Genomic DNA, 21,469 nt, shown 5'->3' with positions numbered 1-21,469 from the left:
AGTTTCTGGGGTCAGTCGGTGACCCGCAATCCCTCTGCTTACTAGGTTTAAATTTATTTTTATTTTAGAGACAAAGTCTTATTATATAAAGCCTAGGTTAATTTCCAACTCCCAATCCTTCTGCTTCATACCCATGAGTTCTCAATGCTGGGATTAAAAAAGAAAGATGATTCCCAGTTTAAAATACTTTTTGTTTTCCTTAGGACAGTGGAATGAGCGAGTCTAAAATAAAAAGGATATATTCTTAACAAATACTTATTATTACTAACCATACAATGTGGTATTCAATTGAAGTTTTATTTTCAAATGTGTCAAACTCAACTACTTCTTACCTGCAATTTTCTTCGTTATGATTTTACATAGGGCTGTAAGTAGCTCAGTGGTACTGTACTTGCCTAGCATGTGCTAGGTCCTGGGACTGACCCCCAAGCACCATGAAAGGAAAAGAAATTATGTTAATTTACCTCATGAATGCCAGAAGATTATGCTAAAAGGTTCAATGAAGTCTATTTTATGTTTAAAGCACAAAATTTCAGATGTTAAAATTATCTGGTAACAAATCAATGAAAGGCTCAAAACAATAACCCCCAAGTTCTCCCCATGGCCTGCCTCCTATTCCTGTCCCGGAGGCAGTCAGGGTCAGGAGGCAGCAACCCAAGAGCACACTCCAGAGGCAAAAACGTAGACGGCAGAGGCATACCTGCTGAAGATCCATTTAATTTAACAGAGCAAAGACATGGCTTTTTAAAGGTCATGTGGTAGCTTACCATTTCAGTGGCACCTGAAAAGATAAGGGACAAGCTCCTCTCTAATTGCTCCAGCAGTTCAAAGACAACAGAGCATCAGAGTTTGGATGGTGCTGCAAATCCCCTCTAGGGACAAGGAGGACTGCCATTGCATGAATGTTCGTTTTTCAGTCTAGAGAGGCAGAGGAGAGGAGGGGATGAGGAGAGAAGAATAAAAACTAATTTTCCAGGCAGGGAAATACTTATAAAACCTTTTATGTCAAAGTCAGGATTTTAAAACATCACATACTAATGCAAAATCCAGTAGCACCTGTAGGATTGAAGGAAATGCTGCCATCGCTTAAATGCTTTAAATATCCTTAAAAGATTGAGAAAAAAAGATGAAGTACATTCTCCAGAGAACAAATGTATTTCAAAATAAAAACTGTATTTTTGGTGTTTTTCCCCCAGTTTTTTGCTTTTGTACAAGATGTCATAGTTATAATCACTTTTACAGAGATGGGATTGACCTCTGCTCTCCTCTGGTGTCACTGCAAGTCCACATGTTCAGGCTATTGTCCCCAACATCACGTTCCGATCAATATATTACCATGTTTGATCTAAATATAGATACATTGTATAATATTTATCTCTGGGAAAAATCAAATTTGAATATGCAAATGTGTCTATAATACAGCAATGGGAAAAGCTACAGTAGGCACACAAGCTATGACTCAGAGGTGACGAGTTCTAATGCTCCTCTAGTGTAACCGAGTGTTTAAAATAGTCAACAAGAAGGTTTATTTATGTGTGCACTTGTGTCCACCTGCTCCCAAGTACTGTACATGTCTACTGACAAGCTGGGAAGTTATAGGTGCAGCCCTCAAGAAATTGTTAAGTTACTAAAAAAGAAACAATTAGGCTCTATTGGACATGGAAAACACTCACAAAATTTCCAATTTTAAATTTCACAGCAGTAGGAAAATATTAAAAATAATTTCTGTATATACATATAAGTATATGTATATATTGAATTACACATATGCCTCACATTATCAGTACAATTCAAGTGGAGACATTTTGGTGAGTTATTTTCCCATTAAATGATCACTATGCCAAAATTTAAAAATATTTTATTACATCATTAAAATAATTCGCTTACCATATCAACAGCTTACACTGTTTTTTTTTTTTTTGTTTTTTTAGATTTTTTTTTAAACTCGTAACTAAATTCCCTGACCCCCAGTGTTAGTCCTCTATTTAAATTAAAACCTGGTATTCTTTGATATTCAGAAACTCAGATAAAATCATATATCTGTTTTCAAAATTCTATCCATCAAATAAATTTTATTACCTGATTTATCAGAGAACTATCTCAGCTCTGAGCATGTGTACCTAAATTATTCTCTCTATAATAAACAGGTTAGGGAAATACCCTAAAGTAGATGGTGGTGGTGGTTGTGGTATTATAGGACATATAATACATGATGACTAAGTGTCTGATAGAGAGTTTTCAGAGACACCTCCCCAGAGACACTGACTTTAGAGACAACCCATTTATTTTTCACTCTGGTATAAATTGATATGTATATGTATGTACATATGTACATACACATAAACATAAAATAAAACTAGTACTAAGAATCTATTTATGAGTGAAAAATGGGTTAATCTGCTTAATTTGTACTGAACAATTCAATCATTTGGGGTACAAACAAAGTATCAGTGCATTCATTGACTCCAAAGTTAGGCACTCAAGCACACACTGAAAGAACTCCCTTCAAGGTCGCAGGCATTGTACAGCAAGAATGTATGTGTGCTGACTCGATTCCTACCAGGGCAGACAGACAGACAGCGCTTGTCTTGTCTTTAAATAGCTTTGTGAAAGAAATGTATCATATAAAGAAACGCAGGTTTGCTACATGTCTTAAAATTACATCAAAACAACACTAAAACCTGCTCTCTGAGAAGAGCCTGTTGAAGGTATTTCCCGTTTTGAAATGCCTAGTGAACAGTTCAAAATATTGCCTTGTGAAGTTTGAATAAAGACATGGTTTCGGTGAAGACCCATCTGCCACAGTCACAATTTAGATACAGTCCTCTGATTGACTGCTAGCTGGAAGTGGACCTCCTTGAAATCAGTTATACACCTTAAATTATCTATAATAAACAGTGCCCCCATAACCATTATTTTTCATAAATTGAAATTCATTAATCACTCAGAAAAAATTTCTTGCCAAATATATAAATAAATGTACTGCATATTTTCTGTAAATATACTTAACATTGCTAGCCTAAACCGCCAAGGACAGACTGCTGTATTTCAGTTCTGTGTCAAATTTACTATAAATTCAAAAAGAAAAATATCTGAGGGCCTCAGCTGCCTTTGTTTAATTGTCTTTAAAATGTGTAATAAAATGGGAGACAATATCTTCTCATAAATACAAGGATCAATATGGAAAAGTAAACTATAGAGCAGACAGGTTGGAGAACAGCAGAGTGTGTCAGAGCAGTCACTAGAGCAAGACACTCCCAGTATAAAAAGGAAGAACTCCAGACATCCACTTATAGTAATTTTCAATTAAAGATGTAGCTCTCTCCCACACCTGGCAAGGATTAATTGGTAATGGCCCTGCTTCTCAGCAGTGCAAAAATATCCTGAGAAATTATTCAGATAACAACAAAAGACAGGGCTTTCAGTATTTTGCATAAAACACAGCTGTAGATATCATAAATAAATTAATTTAAAAGCAGATAATCTTCACTGTGTTGAACCAAAAAAAAAAAAGAGAGAGAGAAAGGGCCCAAACATTGTTAATTTTCCCACTGGCTAATATCAGGGGGTAAAAGATTGCATTAAGTGTCTACTTATAACTTTCCAGTTAACTATGGCCAATATACATGGAGGTAATTTGTAGTTCAAGTTTTTCATGTCTTTTTTTCCCCAACTAGCTACAAGCTAAATTCTAAAATTTATACTGAAATATACAATTCCAATTTTCAAAACACCCTCCTCCTGGAGGAATGATATTCAAAAACTTTTGTGCAATCTTGGTGCAGAGCCCCAATAGTCCTGTGAAGACAGACAGTATGTTCTCATCAACTGGCACTCCAGTGTCACCCTCCTTAGCTGCATTCTAGTAGTTTGGCCAAATTATCTCGTAATTCTGTTAGTTCAAATATTTTTCCATCCAGAATTTCTAAGAGTGTCTTCAGGTTATTTCGGAAGGCCTCCTGCTCGCTCTGGCTCTTCTCCAGGCGCTGCTCTAGGTCAGACAGCTGTCCCTCCAGGTCTTTATTTCGAATTTCAACTTCCTTCAGAAACAAAAGTCAACATACACGCACATGTCAGTTCATTGTTTAGATAACAATACAACTTCTGCTGTCTCTAGTATCTTTTAACAAGTCTGATACTCAGGCTGAACCTCTGACACTCAATTTCATACAACTTAAGGAGCTTGGGACTCAGTCATCTCAGAGAGCCATGCTTGACTATGAACACACCTGTCCTCCCCACAGCAAAGGGCTACTACACACTGCTTCACTCCAAGCAAGGCTTCAGGCACTTCTCAGGACAGTCAGAACCCTCAGGTGGGTGTCTGAGGATTATCTACATCTCACTTTTGTTGCTGATCTTTGTTACTGAGATATTGGGTGAGAGCAGGCAGAGACGGGAGAAAGCAGGCTCTAAAGAAAGAGTTCAAAGAAAAGCAACTCCCTAAAATGAGATTGTAAGATTGTCTTATACTGATCCTGATCCTGTATTCAGGATCAAAGGAATGAATGACCGTGCAAGAACACACAAGTGCTCAACTCAAAAGCTATCACGAAGACTCAGTAACTGCATGTATCAGAAGTTATAAAGCTGACAATCCAGGAAGGAGAGAATGACAAAAAGAATGCAAAATTCCCTAACAATACAAGAATGCTTAAAATTTTTGATATAGTCTAAATGCCAGGACACTGAGGATTACTTAGGAGTTATTAATGGCCTGTAACAATGTTTCTAAGCATGACAAATATTATGAAGCAAGTCCAAAACAATCAAAATTACATGAGTAATGATTTAACTTTAGTTTTAAAAATCAAATTTAGAGCTGGAGAGATGGCTCGGTGGTTAAGAGTACTGGCTGCTCTTCCAGACCTAGATTCAGTTCCCAGCATCCATGATAGCTCACAATCACCTGTAACTCTAGTTCCAGGGGATCTGATGCCCTCTCCCGGCCTCCACAGGCACTGCATGCATGTAGTGCACAGACATACATGTAGAAAAAACATGCATACACATAAAAAAGGAAAGAATTCTGGTGTCTGAATTATGGGTATCTTTTTCTCCACATTAATTTTTTCTCACAATCTCCTCATAAATGTAAGTTTTTAGGACCAAAAAGATAGTTCAACAAGTAAAGACACTTGCTTCCAAAACTCAAAATTTAAGGTGGTGTCACAGTGGCGCACACCTTTAGTCCCAGCACTAGGGAGGCAGAAGCAGGCGGATCTCTGTGAGTCACGGCCAGCCTGGTCTACAGAGCAAGATCCAGGACAGCCAGGGCTACACAGTGAGACCCTGTCACAACAACAACAGCAGCAGACTCCCAACCCGAGTTCAATCCCCAGGACACACATGGTGGAAGGAGAGGCGGGCCTCCCAAAAGTGATCCTCTGACCTCCACAGTCACTAAGGTACACACACACAATACATATATAAATGGAATAAAAACATTCAAGTCTTGAGCAAAAGAACTGGGTAAAGTTGAACATTAAAGAAAGTAACAGTTGATAATTCTGAACAAGGCTCAAGCAACATTACAACACTCCCCAGATAAGCTGCAAAGTGTGGGAGAATTAAGAGAGAAACAGAACATATAATTTGTAAACGAAGAGTGTAAAGACCCAATCTAATCTCAAAGTATTTGCTAGGTGAAAATAACTGAGAAAAGAATCAGAAATTAGGATTAGAAATTCAGAAGCTACATCCATGGAGGCGGTAAACTATTAGGAGGAACAGGTCCTGTGATCAAATGTGAAAATTCCTCTCATGACTGCATAGCACTCTCTTGCACTTCAGCAACAAGCTTAGGGACAGAATGTTTCCAGCTACAGAAATAGACCAATCATCATCCACCGTCATGCCTCTTCACGGCCGTAGCCCAGTCTGCAAACATCTGACTGGAACCACACGAACACTCTTCCCCCAGTTGTTCAACAGCATCACACTCCAAGATGTGTCTCCGTAGACTGTGCTCACTCAGTAACAGACGAGCACCGGCACAATGCAGATGGCCCTGATCTATTTTCAGATGGGAATATGATTGTGGGTAAGAATAGACAACCTAGAGAACAGGTCAACCAGCTGTGACTGAAGTCACAGCCAGCACCTTCCCGGCCTGTGCACCCACTCGGCAACCCCCCTGGCCTTTGCTTCTCTCACCAAGGCTGTCCTCTGCCGTCACTTTGTCTATTAATTTCCTAGTCTTTCAAGGCACTCGAGGAGCACCAACCTCACAGTGTAGCAAAAAAGAAAAGCACTTTATAGGCCAGAATCTTAAATTCCTTTCAGAGTGCTTTAAAGACCCCAAATGAAAGTGCAAAATTCTACTGGGCAAAGGTGGTACACGTTGGCTACTCAAACACTAGAGAAATTTTTAAAAATTATATAATTATAACTACTGCCAATGTGACCAGGTATGGTTAATTTCTCTACATTTAAATCCTGTACCATTCAATCTAAATAAAAGCCACACAAAAATTGTCTTGAGGACACCTGCTTCACAGCTTATACTTAAGATATTAAGTATGTAATTAAGATTATTAATGTTTTATTAGACCTTTACACATAACAGAACATTTAAATCAACAAGAGAAGTGTCAATAACTCATTTCTACACAGAAGAAAATAGGTAAAAGAAATGTATGCACTTTGGAGAAGTTATTTAACAATTAGTTGTTAGACATCTTCTATTAGGCACTGGGAATAAAATACTCAGTAAAGGTAAAATGGTCCCTGTTTAATACAACATGTTTTCTCAAGGAAGATATTGGCAATAAAGAAGTAGAAAAAAATTTCTGAATGGACAAGGTAATAAGAGTTTGCACACTGACACCTGCCAGTTACTTCCACAAACCACACGAACATACAATGACAATAAAACTGTGAAGATCCAGGACTTTGGATATTACTAAGGACAGAACAGAAGCATCAAAGCACTGGCAGTCAGAGAACCTGCGTAACAGCTCCCACAGACAGGTTTCTCAAGCTACCACTCGAACCCTTTCCAGAGGGATGGGGCTGTGAAGAGCAAGACCTCCGTGAATGCCCGCACCCAGAAACAACGGCCTGGTAGACCCCAGCAGACTGTACATTTGAGGGCCTTAACTGTATGTGAAAGCTGAAGAGGCAGCCTTGGCAAGGCAAAGAGAGTAAAAGTCAAGGAGCCTTTAGAAACAGCAAAGGATAAAAAGATGACAAAAACTTTAAGCTCGTATTATGTAAAGAAAAACTAAAACATTGAAGCACACATAACCTGTTTACCACTGCCCCTCAAAAGAAGGTGTTTCAACTAGCAATCTATAAATCACCTTAAACTGCCATTCCATCTACAAAAATGCAAAGGTATAAAACACTCATTTATAAAAAGCAATCAATAGAAAATACTAAAAAGAATTCAGTAAAACAACCACAAAAGTCCCTCAACCAATTACAAAACAGAAAAAAAAAAAATCTTAACATGATATTCCATGCTGAGTTAAGGTTCACATAAAAGTCTTCAAAAAGGAGCTTGAATTAGGCATCCCAAATTAAAGACTGGGGGCTGGAGAGATGGCTCAATGATTAAGAGCACTGGCTGCTCTTCAAAGGGTCTGGGTTTGGTTCCCAGCACCCCACAGCAGTTGACAGCTGTCTGCAACTCCAGTTCCAGTTCAATGCCCTCCACTGGCCTTTGAGGGTACTGCAAACATGTAATACACAGGCAGAACATGCAGGCAAAATACCCACAAATGTAGAACAGAAACAAATGGATCAAAAAACAACAACAACAAAAAAAATCGCAAAAAACTAAGGATGCTACACTGAAAAATAGGAGTTGATTAAATTAATGAAAGAAACAGGAAAAACGAAGAAAAGAAAACCCCATCAGAAGTAAAGTATAAGGTCCCCTATGGTGATATTTTATTTGTGCTGAAATGTGATTTTATTTTTATGTTAATAAAGTTGCCTGGGAATCAGAGCTAAGAGCAAGCCATTTAGCAGAGGTCTGGCGGTGGTGGCACACGCCCTTAATCCGATCACAGGTCAGAGTCTCTGTGTGTTCAAGGACATAGCCAAGTGGTGATCGAACCTTTAATCTCAGTACAAACCATAGAGACCTGGAGGTCTATATAAACAGGCAGTGACAAGGAAGTCATGTGGTTGGGTTTACAGCCAATAAGAAGGCAGAACAGAAAGGCAATAAAAAGACAAGACACAGGAAGAAGGGCTCTCTTTCGGGGGAAGGACAGCAGAGAATAGTAAGATAAGGTGGTCTCATCTCTGGGCTTTTAACTGTTTATTTGGCTGTGTATTTCTTAGTTAATAAGACCATTTAGAATTGCATCTACAGTCCCCCCCCCACTAAAATAAAAACACAAAACAAAAGCAGTTTGCATTAACACTTATAAATTCATTCATTATTCCTTAATTATATAAAAAAATTCAAGAGAATGAAAGCAAATGAAGAAGGGAAAACCAGAAAAAGACTGAAATAGAAGACAAGAAAATTCAATTACATATTAGCTATGTTGCAGAAGAAATTAACATATAAGGACAAATATTTAAATTTTATGTGTGAAACATTTTATTAACTTTTTTTGGCACTGGGGATGTCTAGAGAACCTAAGTGAGGCTCTCTCTGCCACTGAGCTCAGAGCCTACCAGAACCAATAGATCAATATGTAATTGAATACACATACACTAATGCTGCTGCTGTTATCATTTGACACAGGGTCTCATGATGGAGCCCTAGATGGCCTCTAATTTGTGACAAAGAACAGGTTGGCCTTGAACTCACAGAAATATGCTGGACTCAGGATTAAGGGGGTACATCACACCTTGCTGGATAAGGAAATTAAAATGGTCCACCAATAGTTGAGAAAAATGACTTTCAACAATCACTTTGAAAAATATCTTGGTTAAAAAAAATTTTTTTTGAAAATAAAACTCCTCACAGCATTCGAGCAACCAAGCCCCAAACTTATTAAGGCAAGAGAATCAGAATGAGAAGTCTCCTCAAGAACGACAAATAGATGTCAAACATGTTCCTAACTGGAACAGTCGGAGCAGTTAAGAGCACTGGCTGCTCTTCCAAAGGACACAGGTTTGTTTCCAGCACACACAAAGTGGCTCTGACCCCGGTCCCCCTTAGGGATCCCATGGGCAATGGGTGTGCACACGTGGGGCACAGACATATACACAAGCAAAACACCAACATATCTGCAGTAAAATGTAAAAAAATAAATAAAAACTTTGAAGTGACATAAAATAAGGCCATCACAGAGTTGAGACTGGTGAGTGCTATAATTTGAATTTGCCTCCCTAAAATTCAGGTGCCAAAACTTCACAGCCAATGTGATGATAGCTGAGTACTGAGAGATCTAGAAAGAAGGGCTGGAGAGATGGCTCAGCAGTTAAGGCAGAATTCCAATCACAGTGCCCATATCAGGCGACTCAAAACCTCCTGTAACTCCAGTGCCAGAGGATCTGAAGCCCTCTTCTGGTTTCCATGGGAGCCTGCACATACATATGTGGTGTACACACACACACACACACACACACACACACACACACACACACACACACACACACCCCTTTAAGATAAAGAGAAAAAAAGAGCAATCTAGAAAGAAAAAAGTAATCTAGGGAGATTATCATTAGCTCCTTAGGCTCTAAAAAGCCAATAAGAAAATTCAACAATTTTTATTCTTTGTTAAAACAAACAAACAAGGCTGGGTGGTGGTGGCGGTGCATGCCTGTAATCCCAGGACCCAGGAGGCAGGGGCAGGTGGATCTATCTCTGTGAGTTCGAGGCCAGCCTGATCTACAGAGCTAGTCCAGGACAGGCTCCAAAACTACAGAGAAATCCTGTCTCGAAAAACCAAAACCAAAAAACAAACAAACAACAAAACAAAGTGAACAACTCAAGAAAATAAGAATTAAAAATATATATATATTTTAGGGTTAAAACCAGTATTCTGTAAGCAGACTGTGGTGGTCTGAATGAGAACGGCCTCATAGGCTCATATATGGGAATCCTGGTTCCTAGTTGGTGGAACTGTTTTGGGAAGGGTTAGGAGGTATGGCCTTGTTGGAGGCAGTATGTCACTGGGGTTGTGGCTTAAGGTTTCAAAAGCCCATGTTCTTTGGCCAATCGCTCTCTGCCTGCTGCCTGTGAATAAGATGTAAGTTCTCAGCTACTCCGGCACCATGCCCGCTTGCTGCCACGTACCCTACTGTGATGGTCATGGACTCAGCCCCTGAAACTGTAAGCGAGCCTCAATTAAATGCTTCCTTTTATAGATTGCCTCGGTCATGGTGTCTCTTCACAGCAACAGGACAGTAACCAAGACACATATAAAGAGCAGACTAGACTCAGACAAAGTGAGGCTTCAGTACATTGTAGCTGTATGTCTTGATTAAACATACTAACACCTCTGAACTACTGTCTTTGCTTTGAAAATGGATCCCCCAACCTGTCAACATGAAATGTGTATCGGTGTGTAGCTTAGTCCGTATAGTGTTAAGGTTAGTATCACAAGTATTCAAAAATCAAAGTAAACAGGAGAGAAACTACCTTGAACCACCCACCCTCTTCCTCCAGCCTCAATTACATGCACCATACTCAGCACCGCGCGCCCCCCTCAACCGCAGTACCCTGATATTTAAGGCCAGATGATCAACCCCTTGTTTAGCAGCACCACTGGCCTTGACTACTAAGTGTTGGTAACCCTCTTCTAGTAATGAAGACATAAAATGTCTTCACATATTAGTAAGCAATCTTTAGGATACAGACCTGCCAGCTCTGCATGTGCTCTACATGGAGAATAAAATTTGGACATAATATTTCCTAGGACACACCAAATGAGCAACCCCATCTGTCAGGCTGCTAAAAGGGCGGGAAAAGCAAAGGAGGGGGATGGATATGGGATGGGGCTGTTTCATGCAAGGAACCTGTTTTCTTTTTCTCCTTTTCCTTGAGACAAGGTCTCTCTGTGTAGCCCTGGCTATCCTGGAACTCATATGTAGACCAGGCTGGCCTCAAACTCACAGAAATCCTCATGAGTGCTGGGATTAAAGATGTATGTAACTATGCCTGGCCAAGTCTTCTTCTTCTTCCTCTTTTTTTTTTTTTTTAAGATTTATTTATTTATTATGTATACAGTGTTCTGCCTGCATGTGTCCCTGCAAGCCAGAAGAGGGCACCAGATCTCATTACAGATGGCTGTGAACCACCATGTCGTTGCTGGGAACTGAACTCAGGACCTCTTAACCGCTAAATCATCTCTCCAGCCTGCCTAAGTCTTCTTTTTGAAGGGTCACCACTGTGCAGTGTGCTGGTCAAGGACAGAGGCATTAATTAGAGTTGGACTGTCTTGATCTAAGTATGGGCTGGACAAGGTACTTTTCTTCAAGCCCTGGGCTCCTCTGCATTGAACTGTGATATTCTGATATAATATGAAGAGTGCTTGGCACAGTACCTGTGCACAGCAAGTACTGAACAAAATGGCTGAGTCTTCTTATAAACTGGTCCCCCTCCTAATCCTTGGTTTCCAGGTTCCTCTGACAAACTCCTCACTTGATGAACACACTTGTTTCTTTTCTAAAGTGCTTCTAACCATTCTTGAGGCAGCAAGCTTAAGCTGGCAAAAGGCAGCTTAGTAATGAATTTTGAAAAACTTTTCTACATCTGATTCCCACCAACACAAGATACATGTATGTCAACTAGAATCAGGAAGTATGTTACCTATGCAGAGAAAAAGTGGGCAAAATTGATTTAAGGCTGACGACCGGAAGAAGGCACTAACTTTTGTTCTATTAAGGCACGAGGAATGCCAGATTTCAGACAGTAGCTCAGCACACAAACAGCAGCAGGCCCCTACACTACATGAAATCCATCGGAGACGTTTTCCCTTACGTTTGGGGTACCTTTTAATGATAAAAGCAGAAATGTGCAAAGCACTATGCTGACAGTAGTTTATAAATGGCCACCAATGATTACAAACTGCCTAGATGAAGAAATCAAGGAATGTCTAGAACACTGAACATTAGACATGACTCAGTGGTACAAAAAGAAATAAGTAAAAATGGAAGCTCGAAAATGTCATTCTGATGTTGAAGAATGACTACACTTTCTGTGTAGATTCAACACACATTTTCACTTATCTTACCTGCAGTTTCTGAGTCAGAGAGTCCCTCTGTTCTTGGAGTTCTCTGGCATTATCAATTTCTTGTTTTAGTCTTTCAATTTCCTGGAAAAGGTAAAGTAAAGTCTTTAACAACATTTAACTTATAATAAGGAGAAGGAAGAACTGATTTCCCCCTGAAATTACTTCCTAGTTCTGAGGAAAGAGTAACTAAAAAGGCGCCCTTTATTTATTTTCAGAGGGGATATATGTCTGCATAGGTATGCTACCTGGAACAGAGTGAGGCTCCTGCTTTCTTTCTTGGAGGTGGGGCAGGGTCTCACACTGTACTCCATTCCTTGAACTCACTACATAGCAAAAGGTGGCTTCAACTCAAGATCTTCCTGCCTCGGTCCCCTAGGCGAGGGACTAAGGTGCAATATCATATGCCCAGTCCAGAGTGATTTTTTATCAGCAAGCGTGAACCGATGGTTTAGCTAAATAGCTTCAAGTTTGAGATACAACTTTTCCTTTGGTATATAAAATAGCTCTTTTTGACTAGAAACCAAAAAAGCAACAATTTGCAAAAATTCATTTAATCTCTAATGGTTTCCTGTTGATTATATAAATACAACCCTCATATAAAAGGCAACCAGAGTTCAACACAGTTAATAATAACAGAACCGTGAGTGGGGAAACCGTAAGCAAGCTTCCTAACAGTAAGTTTCCTCTTTAAAGACTGCCAATCGCAGGGCTCTGTAGACGACAGTGCTGCAGACCTGCAGACCGTCCACTGCGCTGCACACAGCACTGTCTGGGCCGCAGATGACTCAAGAGCGGACCTACCTCTTCCTTCACTTTCAGTGTCTCTTCCAGTTCTTGGACTGTCTGATTCAGCTCTGCCTTGTGCGTGTGCACAGCATTTGCTTGACTACTAACACATTCAAGCTCAGTGACCTGCAAATAAATAAGGACACGGTTAAATTAAGTGGCAATTTCAAAGGGTTTTTTGAAGTCATAGTAAGCCCCTGAGAAGTTAATGAATTTTGAATTACTATATGAAAGACTATTAATATTCCCAGCATAAAATAAATTCTTTAAAGATAAATATTTAAGGCAATGGCAAAAACCAAAGGGTTATTAGAAAGTTTGGGGACAATGATTATTCAGTGCTGGTCAGAGCCAGGTTAGGGAAAACAAGTGATAACCACTACAAAGAATTCCTAAGGAAAGTTCCTTAACATGTGCAAAGCACAGCTATGACCGTCCGCTGCCCATCTGTAGTCTTCTGGCCTTGCAGAAGCAAGCATGTTTCTCAGATATATTTCCGAACCGTGGGAGAATCTGAAATGAAAGATGTGCTTAAGAACACCTAAAAACTTGGATATTAGAATGACTTCATGTCAACTGTGCCTCTTATGGGAAAGACAGCAGTTCTTCAGTCACTAAGAATTTACCAAGAGTCAATAAGTAATATTACTTTTTAACGAGCACTTGACATCTTTTGAAGACAATGGAAAAGGTCAGTGTCCTTCAAAGTCATCCACCTGTTACTACAAGAAGAAATCGTGTACACATTTACAGACACCCTACCACAACTTCTCATATGCCACTCTCTCAAAGTCCTGCTGACTAGGATAAAGCAAACTTGCCTTGCGCTTTCAAAACAGCAAATCACCCTCTGTATTCTGGAAGTGTTTCCTTCACATCCTAGCTTCCTTTCTACTTAGGTACTAATATGCTTCCTTACACAGACATTCTTTGCTAGGTCTGAACAAATGCAATGCTCCTGCAGTGGATTTAATTACAACGATGGCCTCTCTTCTTAGATATTCTGGAACTGCTAACAAATTAATTTTCATTTGAATTTTCATTCAAAGTCTTCCAACTGCTTTTTATAATATTAAATTTTTTTTTCCCTTTTTCTTTTCACTAATGAGGATTGAACCCAGAGCCTTTTACATGTGAAGCAAGCACTGTACCACTGGGCGCATCCCCAGACCACAGGGGTAAATTAAATCCTAGGGTCTTTCATTCACTGGCTGCAACGTATTTTGGCTAAGATGTACAATTCTAACTGTAACAGTAGGCAACTCTCTTTGACCTGAGAAGAAATGGTGTTCACATCCATCTTCTTAACTGAACTAGAATGTCCTGTGAAGACCATCCTGATCTTAACAGGTGGTCAACTCAGCACCTATCTTCTGAAAGGCAATCCCTTCTGCTGGAACCCTCAAAGCTCTCTTCTCCCTTGCTCACAATACAGAGCAGCTAATAAAGAACTATTGGGAATGGGTTGGAGACACAGCTCAGCAGGAAAAGCAAATGCCACACAAATCTGACGGTCTGAATTCAGTCCCTAAAACCTCAACACGGGAGCCATACACAAACTCACCCGAAATCACATGCAGACATTTTACAGACACAGACAGAGACATAGACAGAGGCAGAGACAGACAGACAGACAGACACGCATACACGAACAACCTGTGGGCAAAATGAACAAAAAACCAACAAACAATAGTAACAACACAACAACAACAAAACCCCAAACAGCCAACTCTAGACAAGCAGTCACATTAGGTGTCAATGACTCACACATCTCTGTCTAAAGGCACTTGCTAGAACAGCAGTACGGCTCAATGAACTCAAGATAAAACCTTTAGCTTTATTATTCTGAGGAGTCCAAGCATTTTGGGACTCCTCAGAATAGCTGGAAGAGCTAGACATTGGGGGAATTAACTAAAAGGCAAATAGATCTGCTACAAATCTTTAGTGGACCCACAGCTGAGTGTGCACAGTTAAAGGGTCAGGGAGTGCAGGGTGTGGTGGGGGGTCGGAGGTAGGCGCAGGCAGAGATACCGGACTCTGGAAGGACTGAGGGTGGTGGCATTGGCCACAGGGAAGGCAGTTTGAATCGTGTCAGATGAATGAGGCCTTGAAAATACTTCATGCTTCCAGTGACATCTCAAGAGGGTTACATCTTAGGGAGAAGACTGCCTGCAACTAGACTAGGGGATTTTCCCTAGGACAAGGGAAAATTAAAATTGACTAAATCTATCAGTAGATAAATTCAAGGGATTTATTGCCTGATGATGATGAAGATGATGATGATGATGATGATGATGATGATAATAATAATAATAATAATAATAAAAAACAACTCTCCAAAGGAACTAGAAGGCTTTATAAAACCTCACTTATAATGTCCAATATGTATCTAAAAATGACTGTGCATGTGGTAACAGGAAATGGCACCAAGTGGTCGATAACCCATCTAAAGTAAAGCTGAGATCATTTGTTGCCATATACCCACAGCCAAACAATCCTTTGAACCGATACCAGCTACGAGGAAAAAACGGCAAGTTTGGTCTACAGGAGAGAAGGCACTGGATACTACAGATGTGTGTCCAAAGACTGCAGATTCCCGCCTCACTCCTCAAGTGTTGGGATTACAGGCGTGTACTTCTTTTCATAAATGCTTTAATATTCTTACTGCTGCAAAAATTCTTTCTGGGAAATGATTACACAGTAAGAGAACACACTAGATCTTCAATGGGTATTGACTACCAGTGATCTGTCATAAGTTAGGTTTCCATTGTGATAAAAAAATTAACAAGATTATCTTACTCATCATTAAGTATATTTATGTATTATGAACAGAGCTCCACAACTTTTTCGTCTTATAAACTGTAAGTTAATTTTTACACACAGGACAGGATAGTATCTGTTCTAACTTGGTCTCCTTGTCTCTATTCCCCTTTCCTATTCACTGCTCTGCCATTGTGGCACACAGCTAATTGGCACAGTTGAAACTACAATCAGTTCATTTGTTTACGAAAGCCATATAATCTTCATTCTCATTAAACTGTGAGAAATATTTACCTTGAGCCAGTAAAGCAGGAAACTTAGCTCATATACATTCCTGATAAGCAAAGAATTTCCCTAGAAGACTCTCTACATGCAAATTTCCCTTCACCACAGAAACCTTTATCCACCGTGCTGGTGCAGCCCTGCCCTTACCCGCTTGTGTAGCCGCTCTGCCTCCTCCTGATAGGCGGCCAGCTGCTGCTTCCATTGCTTCACGTTGGCCGTGGACTCCAGCAGGGCTGCGGTGAGTTTGGCGTTGTTTCCTTTAAGGGTAGCTAGTTCAGCCTCCCAGTGTTTGCTGATTGCTGAACTAAAACAAAACAAGGAGAAAATGTTATCATTTCACTGGGTGCTGCTTCTGAATGGACAACAATATTTAATTCTATTATCAAGCTTATAGTCTAAGAATGTTTTCAGACAACCCCAAACTATAAAAACAAAAAGTGCTTCTAGAATGGGATATGTCTAACAGGTAAATGTGATACACATATAATATACCCAAAGCTAAAAAGAATACCTAACGATGTGGTATGTTGTTTAAGGGCACCCAAGTCCACTATGGTTTCATTCCTCAGTGGGGACAGATGAGGATGCTTACATGATTGTAAGGTTTTTCAATTACTGACTTGTATCTTTATATTCAGAATTTTTAAATGCTCAGATATAAAAATTTATTATAATAAAATGATTTCATATGATATGCTAGATCAAGAAATTCATTCTAATAACTATTACAAAAGCAATTCTATTCATTAAGAAGATCCTTTCTTGATAATTACTTTGTTAACTTTCCAATGGAGAATTGTCTTGTTTGAAAGAAAACTATGGTTTCTCTTTTTCATTATTGAATTTTACTCCAATGAATGAAATTCTACTAACTCTGTCCCATTAATCAGTGATAACTACAGCATCCTTTTATCAATGGTTTTGTATTTAGTATCAGTTTACACCACAAAGCATGTTTTATAGACTGGTATTTTATAGTAGTTGTAATATATCAAAGACAGCAGTTTTCATAATCAAAATTTCTAAAGCTTAATACCAGTTTTAAGATCTATCCACATTATAACCCCCTGACAGAGAAGGACAACAGATCACTTCCAAAGGCCGTCTTAAGAAAAGCAAACAAACTCAAAATGCTAATCAATCAAATAAGAAAAAAAAAATCATAGAAGCCCAAATTTAAGAACATTCTTCAACATAATCAATCAAAATCCTTTAAAAACATGAAGAAAAGACCAAGGACCAGAAGAGAGACTGGAGATAGTAACGAAACACACTGTAGAACGGGAAAGGAACGTTGGGGTTGCAGGTGCATTCTATGGTAAAGGCACTTGCCTAGCATGGGAGAGGCCCTGGGCTCGATCCCCAGCACTGTCAAAGAGACAACAGAGAGAGAATCATTAGTAAAGACTGAGCGCAGCTGGTGTTATTGCAACAGTGCTGATTCCCAAAGCCTGTTGATTATACTGCAATCATGCAAGACATTAGTTAAGGGATACCAGGTAAAGGGTATACGGGACTGCAGTTTTTATAACTGTTATAAAACTAAAATTAGTTTTACTTGGTCCTAAAATTTACCAGGTAATAATATTGCATCAAAACATTAAAGGACAGAATAAAGCAATAAATGAAGCAATGAATTTAGCAAACTATTTTTATCCCCCCAAAAGAAACTCTTTTCAAATTCTTCTTTGTGGAACAACTTAGATTTAGGTTTTCTAAGAAAAATACCTAACTATTTACCTATTCTACATGAATTAGTTTCTATTAAAACCACCTACAGTTTTCCCCCAATGTGTTTCATATAAACCGAGTCTTTAATCTGGTAACTGAAATCTTATTGAACTAATTTAAACATTTGCTATATGCAATTATCAAACCTCTTTAAAAAATGAAAATGACTTTAAAGACTTATTTCTAAAATCTACTTGTCAAAAAACAATACCATTCTAAAGATGAGCTACAACATCTCTATAGAGAAAGAACAAGGGCATTTTAATACATTATTATCTCACTTTTATATTCTATTGATAGAAACTCCATTAAGAATTTCATAACTCAATCTATGTCTATTTATTTCATTTATTATGACTATGGTATTGGAGTCCTATATTAACTATATTAATCCTCCAATCTTTATATGTTAACTAGAGATTAGTCAAGCATTAGTCAAATGTTAGCCATTGGTGCATGTGGTTATTTACATTGCTCAGTATTAATAAAATTAAACATTCACTTTTCAGTCTCTTTAGGCACACTTCACACAGTCAATAGCCACAGCCGCACATGACTAGTGGTTAGCAAAGACACAGGACGTGTAATTGTAGCAGAGGGCTCTGCTGGACACTGTCATCCAGAAGGAGCTCTACAATGGAACTAGGTTTTCAGTGTCTTCTGTTACAAGTTCAATGGTAGCCCCACAACCCAAATTTATCAATATTGAAGTCCTAACTCTTAGAATATTACAGTATGATTGTAGTTAGAGATACGTTTTTAGGGAAGAGGGTTAAATGAACTCCTTAGGGTGGACCTAATTCATATGACCAATGTACTTATTAGAAAAGATATGACCATCTAGGTATATATTTAAAGTAGGTTAGCAACATTTTCCAATTTACCCTAGGATTTTCCAGTGTCTTAGTTAGAAGTATCATGACCAAAAGCAAGTTGGGGAGGAAAGGGTTTATTTGGCTGACACTTTTATATCATAGGAAGTCAGGGCAGGAACTCACGCAGGGTGGCAACTTGGAGGCAGGAGCTGATTGTGCTGCTCCCTGGCTTGCTTCCCCATGGCCCGCTCAGCCTGCTTTCTTATAGAACCCAGGACCACCAGCCCAGGGATGGCCCCCTCCACAACCTCCCCCATCAACCATTAAGAAAATGCTCCACAGGCTTGCCTACAGGCTGATTTTTACCAAGGCATCTTCTCAGCGGAGGCTCCCTCCTCTCAATCACTCTAGCATGTGTCAAGCTGACAGAAAACTATTCAGCACATCCAGTATCTTCAAATTTGCTTGTTATTTAGATTAAGGAAGCTCAAGTTTAAGACATAATCCTAAACGTCCAGTATACTATGGTTAAATCCAGGTAAATGTATTCATTTTCTAGGTCAACAAAGTGATCATACAATTTCATGCATGGAACGATATTTGTTTGTGAGCAAGGCAGCTATTAAAAAGCATTTCTAAGACTCTTAGGAGGCACGAGGGAGGGATTATACTCTCCTGCAAGCTCTTTACCACAATCTTCTGCCAAAAGCAGCATGAGTGAACGATTGGGAGCAAAGAGGGGAGACAAGAGAGGCCTGGATGAAGGGAGATGCCCTTACTGTGTGAAGGCTGTAAAGCCTACCTAGGCTTAGTCTACTAGGAAAGGATAATCTCAAACTGTCCCCCTACTTCTTTGGACACAGGAGATGACCTAGTACAGTTGGGAAACAAGAGAACAAACCTCTAAACCCTAGGAAGAACAGAAAACAGTCCAGGATTTGGGTCTCCAATACCTGTGAGAGGGGTAAGAAACTCCCATAGAAGACCCTCAAATAAACAAGATGGCATTTACCTGCCACCAGAAGGTAGCTGGGTCCTTGCCATCATGCTGACACCAACTTCCTGTTGTGAAAGGGATAAAGTATAAGACAACCCAAAAGCTAAGGAGGTATCAGGAACTGTGGGAAAAATCTCTCCAGCAGGTCAGCATTTACCCTAAGCACAAGATAATACTACAAGTGGGTTAAAAGATAAAGGGCTGGAGAGATGGCTCAGAGGTTAAGAGAACCGACTGCTCTTCCAGAGGTCCTGAGTTCAATTCCCAGCACCCACATGATGGTTCACAACCATCTGTAATGAGATCTGGTGCTCTCTTTTGTATACATGATAAAACAAAAACCTAGTTTAACCCTTGAGTAGAATGACTTACTTAACTCCTATGCTAACATGAGAAAGAGTCATACCCAAGTATAGGAGCACATATAGTAGCTGGCCTTACATATCTATGGGTTCCATATCTGTGGACTCAATTAACTACTGGCTGAAAGGATTCGAAAAAATGTATTTTGTCTGTACTGAGCATAAACAGGCTTTTCCTTACCATTATTTCCTAAACAACAAAGCATTAGCTATTTATACAGCATATAAACTGCATCAGTCTACTTCTAGAGGTTAAGTGTACAGTAGGATATATATAGGAACAATATGCCACTTGACATAAGGGACTTGAGGACCCACAGATCTGGGTATTGACAACGGGCCCCGGACCCAATCCCCTCTGGATAAAGGGACAACTACTATAAACCGCTGCTGTCTTTATGCAGTATTTGACATTCAGTAAGTTGCAGTGTATACTGAAGAGCAACATGAAGCCAGTGTCAAAAGAGAAAGCAATCCACGGCTTCTGACTCAGAGATGCAGGGCGTACTAAGCAGGAAGGCAAACAGCCCTCCGAGGCTTTCCTGGAAAAGGAGACATCAGGCTTGATCAGACTGTGAATTTCAACAGAGAAATGGAAACGACAAGCAAGAATCAAGTGACAGTGTCAGAAATCATGTAATAGAGATAAAGAATGTTTTTGACTGATTCTGGGAATCTGACATAACTACAGGAAATTATCAAATCAGTCAAAGTGAAACACAGAGAAAAAGGAGCCCACAAAACGTGTGGACTAAGGTCAAACTACCTAATAAAATGCGCTACTGTACTACAGAAGAAGGTTGAAGAAATATGTTAAGACATAAAGGCCGAAAAAAAAAATACCCACTCTGCTAACAGGGTTAGTCACAGCAGTCAGAAGGCAGAAGTAACCCCATGTCTTTCAGTGGTTGGCTGGACCAACAAAATAAAGCATGTAGGTATTTCAATAGAAGAAATTCTGAATGTACTGTAATACAGATGAATCTCAAGGAAATCATGTTACATGTAAAAGACCAGCCCCCAAAGATAAATGCACACCACATTTGAGGTGCTCAGTCAAGACCAGGGAACACAAAATGTTGTCAAAGGGTATGGAGTTACCTAGTGAGTACTGTATATCAGATCTGCAAAGTGAAAAATAAATTACAGAAAGACAGTAGGGTTAACTACAAAAGGGCACAGAGAATATAGAACAGAGAGCCTGTTACCTTTTGTTTGTAGCTTTACAAGTATACAAACTATTAAAATGGATAAAAATTCACATATTAAAAAGGGTATGTAGCCCCTTTAATAAAGCTATGTTACTCCCAAAATTCAATAAAACGCTTTCTACATGCTTTTGTATGTTCTTCCTGTGACTGGACGATGACAAATGATTAGAGGAGCTGGAAAGACTTTCTTCAGCTTGGTAGAACTTTCTCAGAACCGCTCTATGAGCTTGGCTTTCTCGGCATGGGAAGAGACTGGGTGGGCAGGAAGCAGACCAGTGCTCCAGGGTAAGAAAAGGAGGTGTGCGGGCCACTGGAGAGGGCGGTAAGAAACAGACGGGGGAGAAGGATTAAAGTAGCAGGGGTATGTAAAGGGAAA

The 21,469-nt window shown here is 39.5% G+C and overlaps 1 protein-coding gene across 2 annotated transcripts in view; it reads right to left on the bottom strand.

The window, feature by feature from the left end:
• Window positions 1-1,922: 1,922 nt before the first annotated feature.
• The window catches only part of Homer1 (homer scaffold protein 1), a 112,898-nt gene continuing 93,351 nt past the window's right edge, over window positions 1,923-21,469 (bottom strand). The window contains exons 6-10 of one of the 2 annotated variants that reach the window (XM_036207068.1): window positions 17,310-17,345; window positions 16,125-16,281; window positions 12,948-13,058; window positions 12,147-12,227; window positions 1,923-4,040 (exon numbers count right to left, since the gene is read on the bottom strand). In XM_036207068.1, the coding sequence (XP_036062961.1) occupies window positions 3,852-4,040; window positions 12,147-12,227; window positions 12,948-13,058; window positions 16,125-16,281; window positions 17,310-17,345 (574 nt within the window). In that variant the 3' untranslated portion in view covers window positions 1,923-3,851. The remainder of the gene's footprint in view (window positions 4,041-12,146; window positions 12,228-12,947; window positions 13,059-16,124; window positions 16,282-17,309; window positions 17,346-21,469) is intronic. The other variant, XM_036207067.1, reaches the window with a different exon arrangement.

Source organism: Onychomys torridus, chromosome 15 (assembly GCF_903995425.1).
Source record: "Onychomys torridus chromosome 15, mOncTor1.1, whole genome shotgun sequence".
NCBI lineage: Eukaryota > Metazoa > Chordata > Mammalia > Rodentia > Cricetidae > Onychomys > Onychomys torridus.
This window is presented reverse-complemented; position numbering and strand designations above follow the sequence as displayed.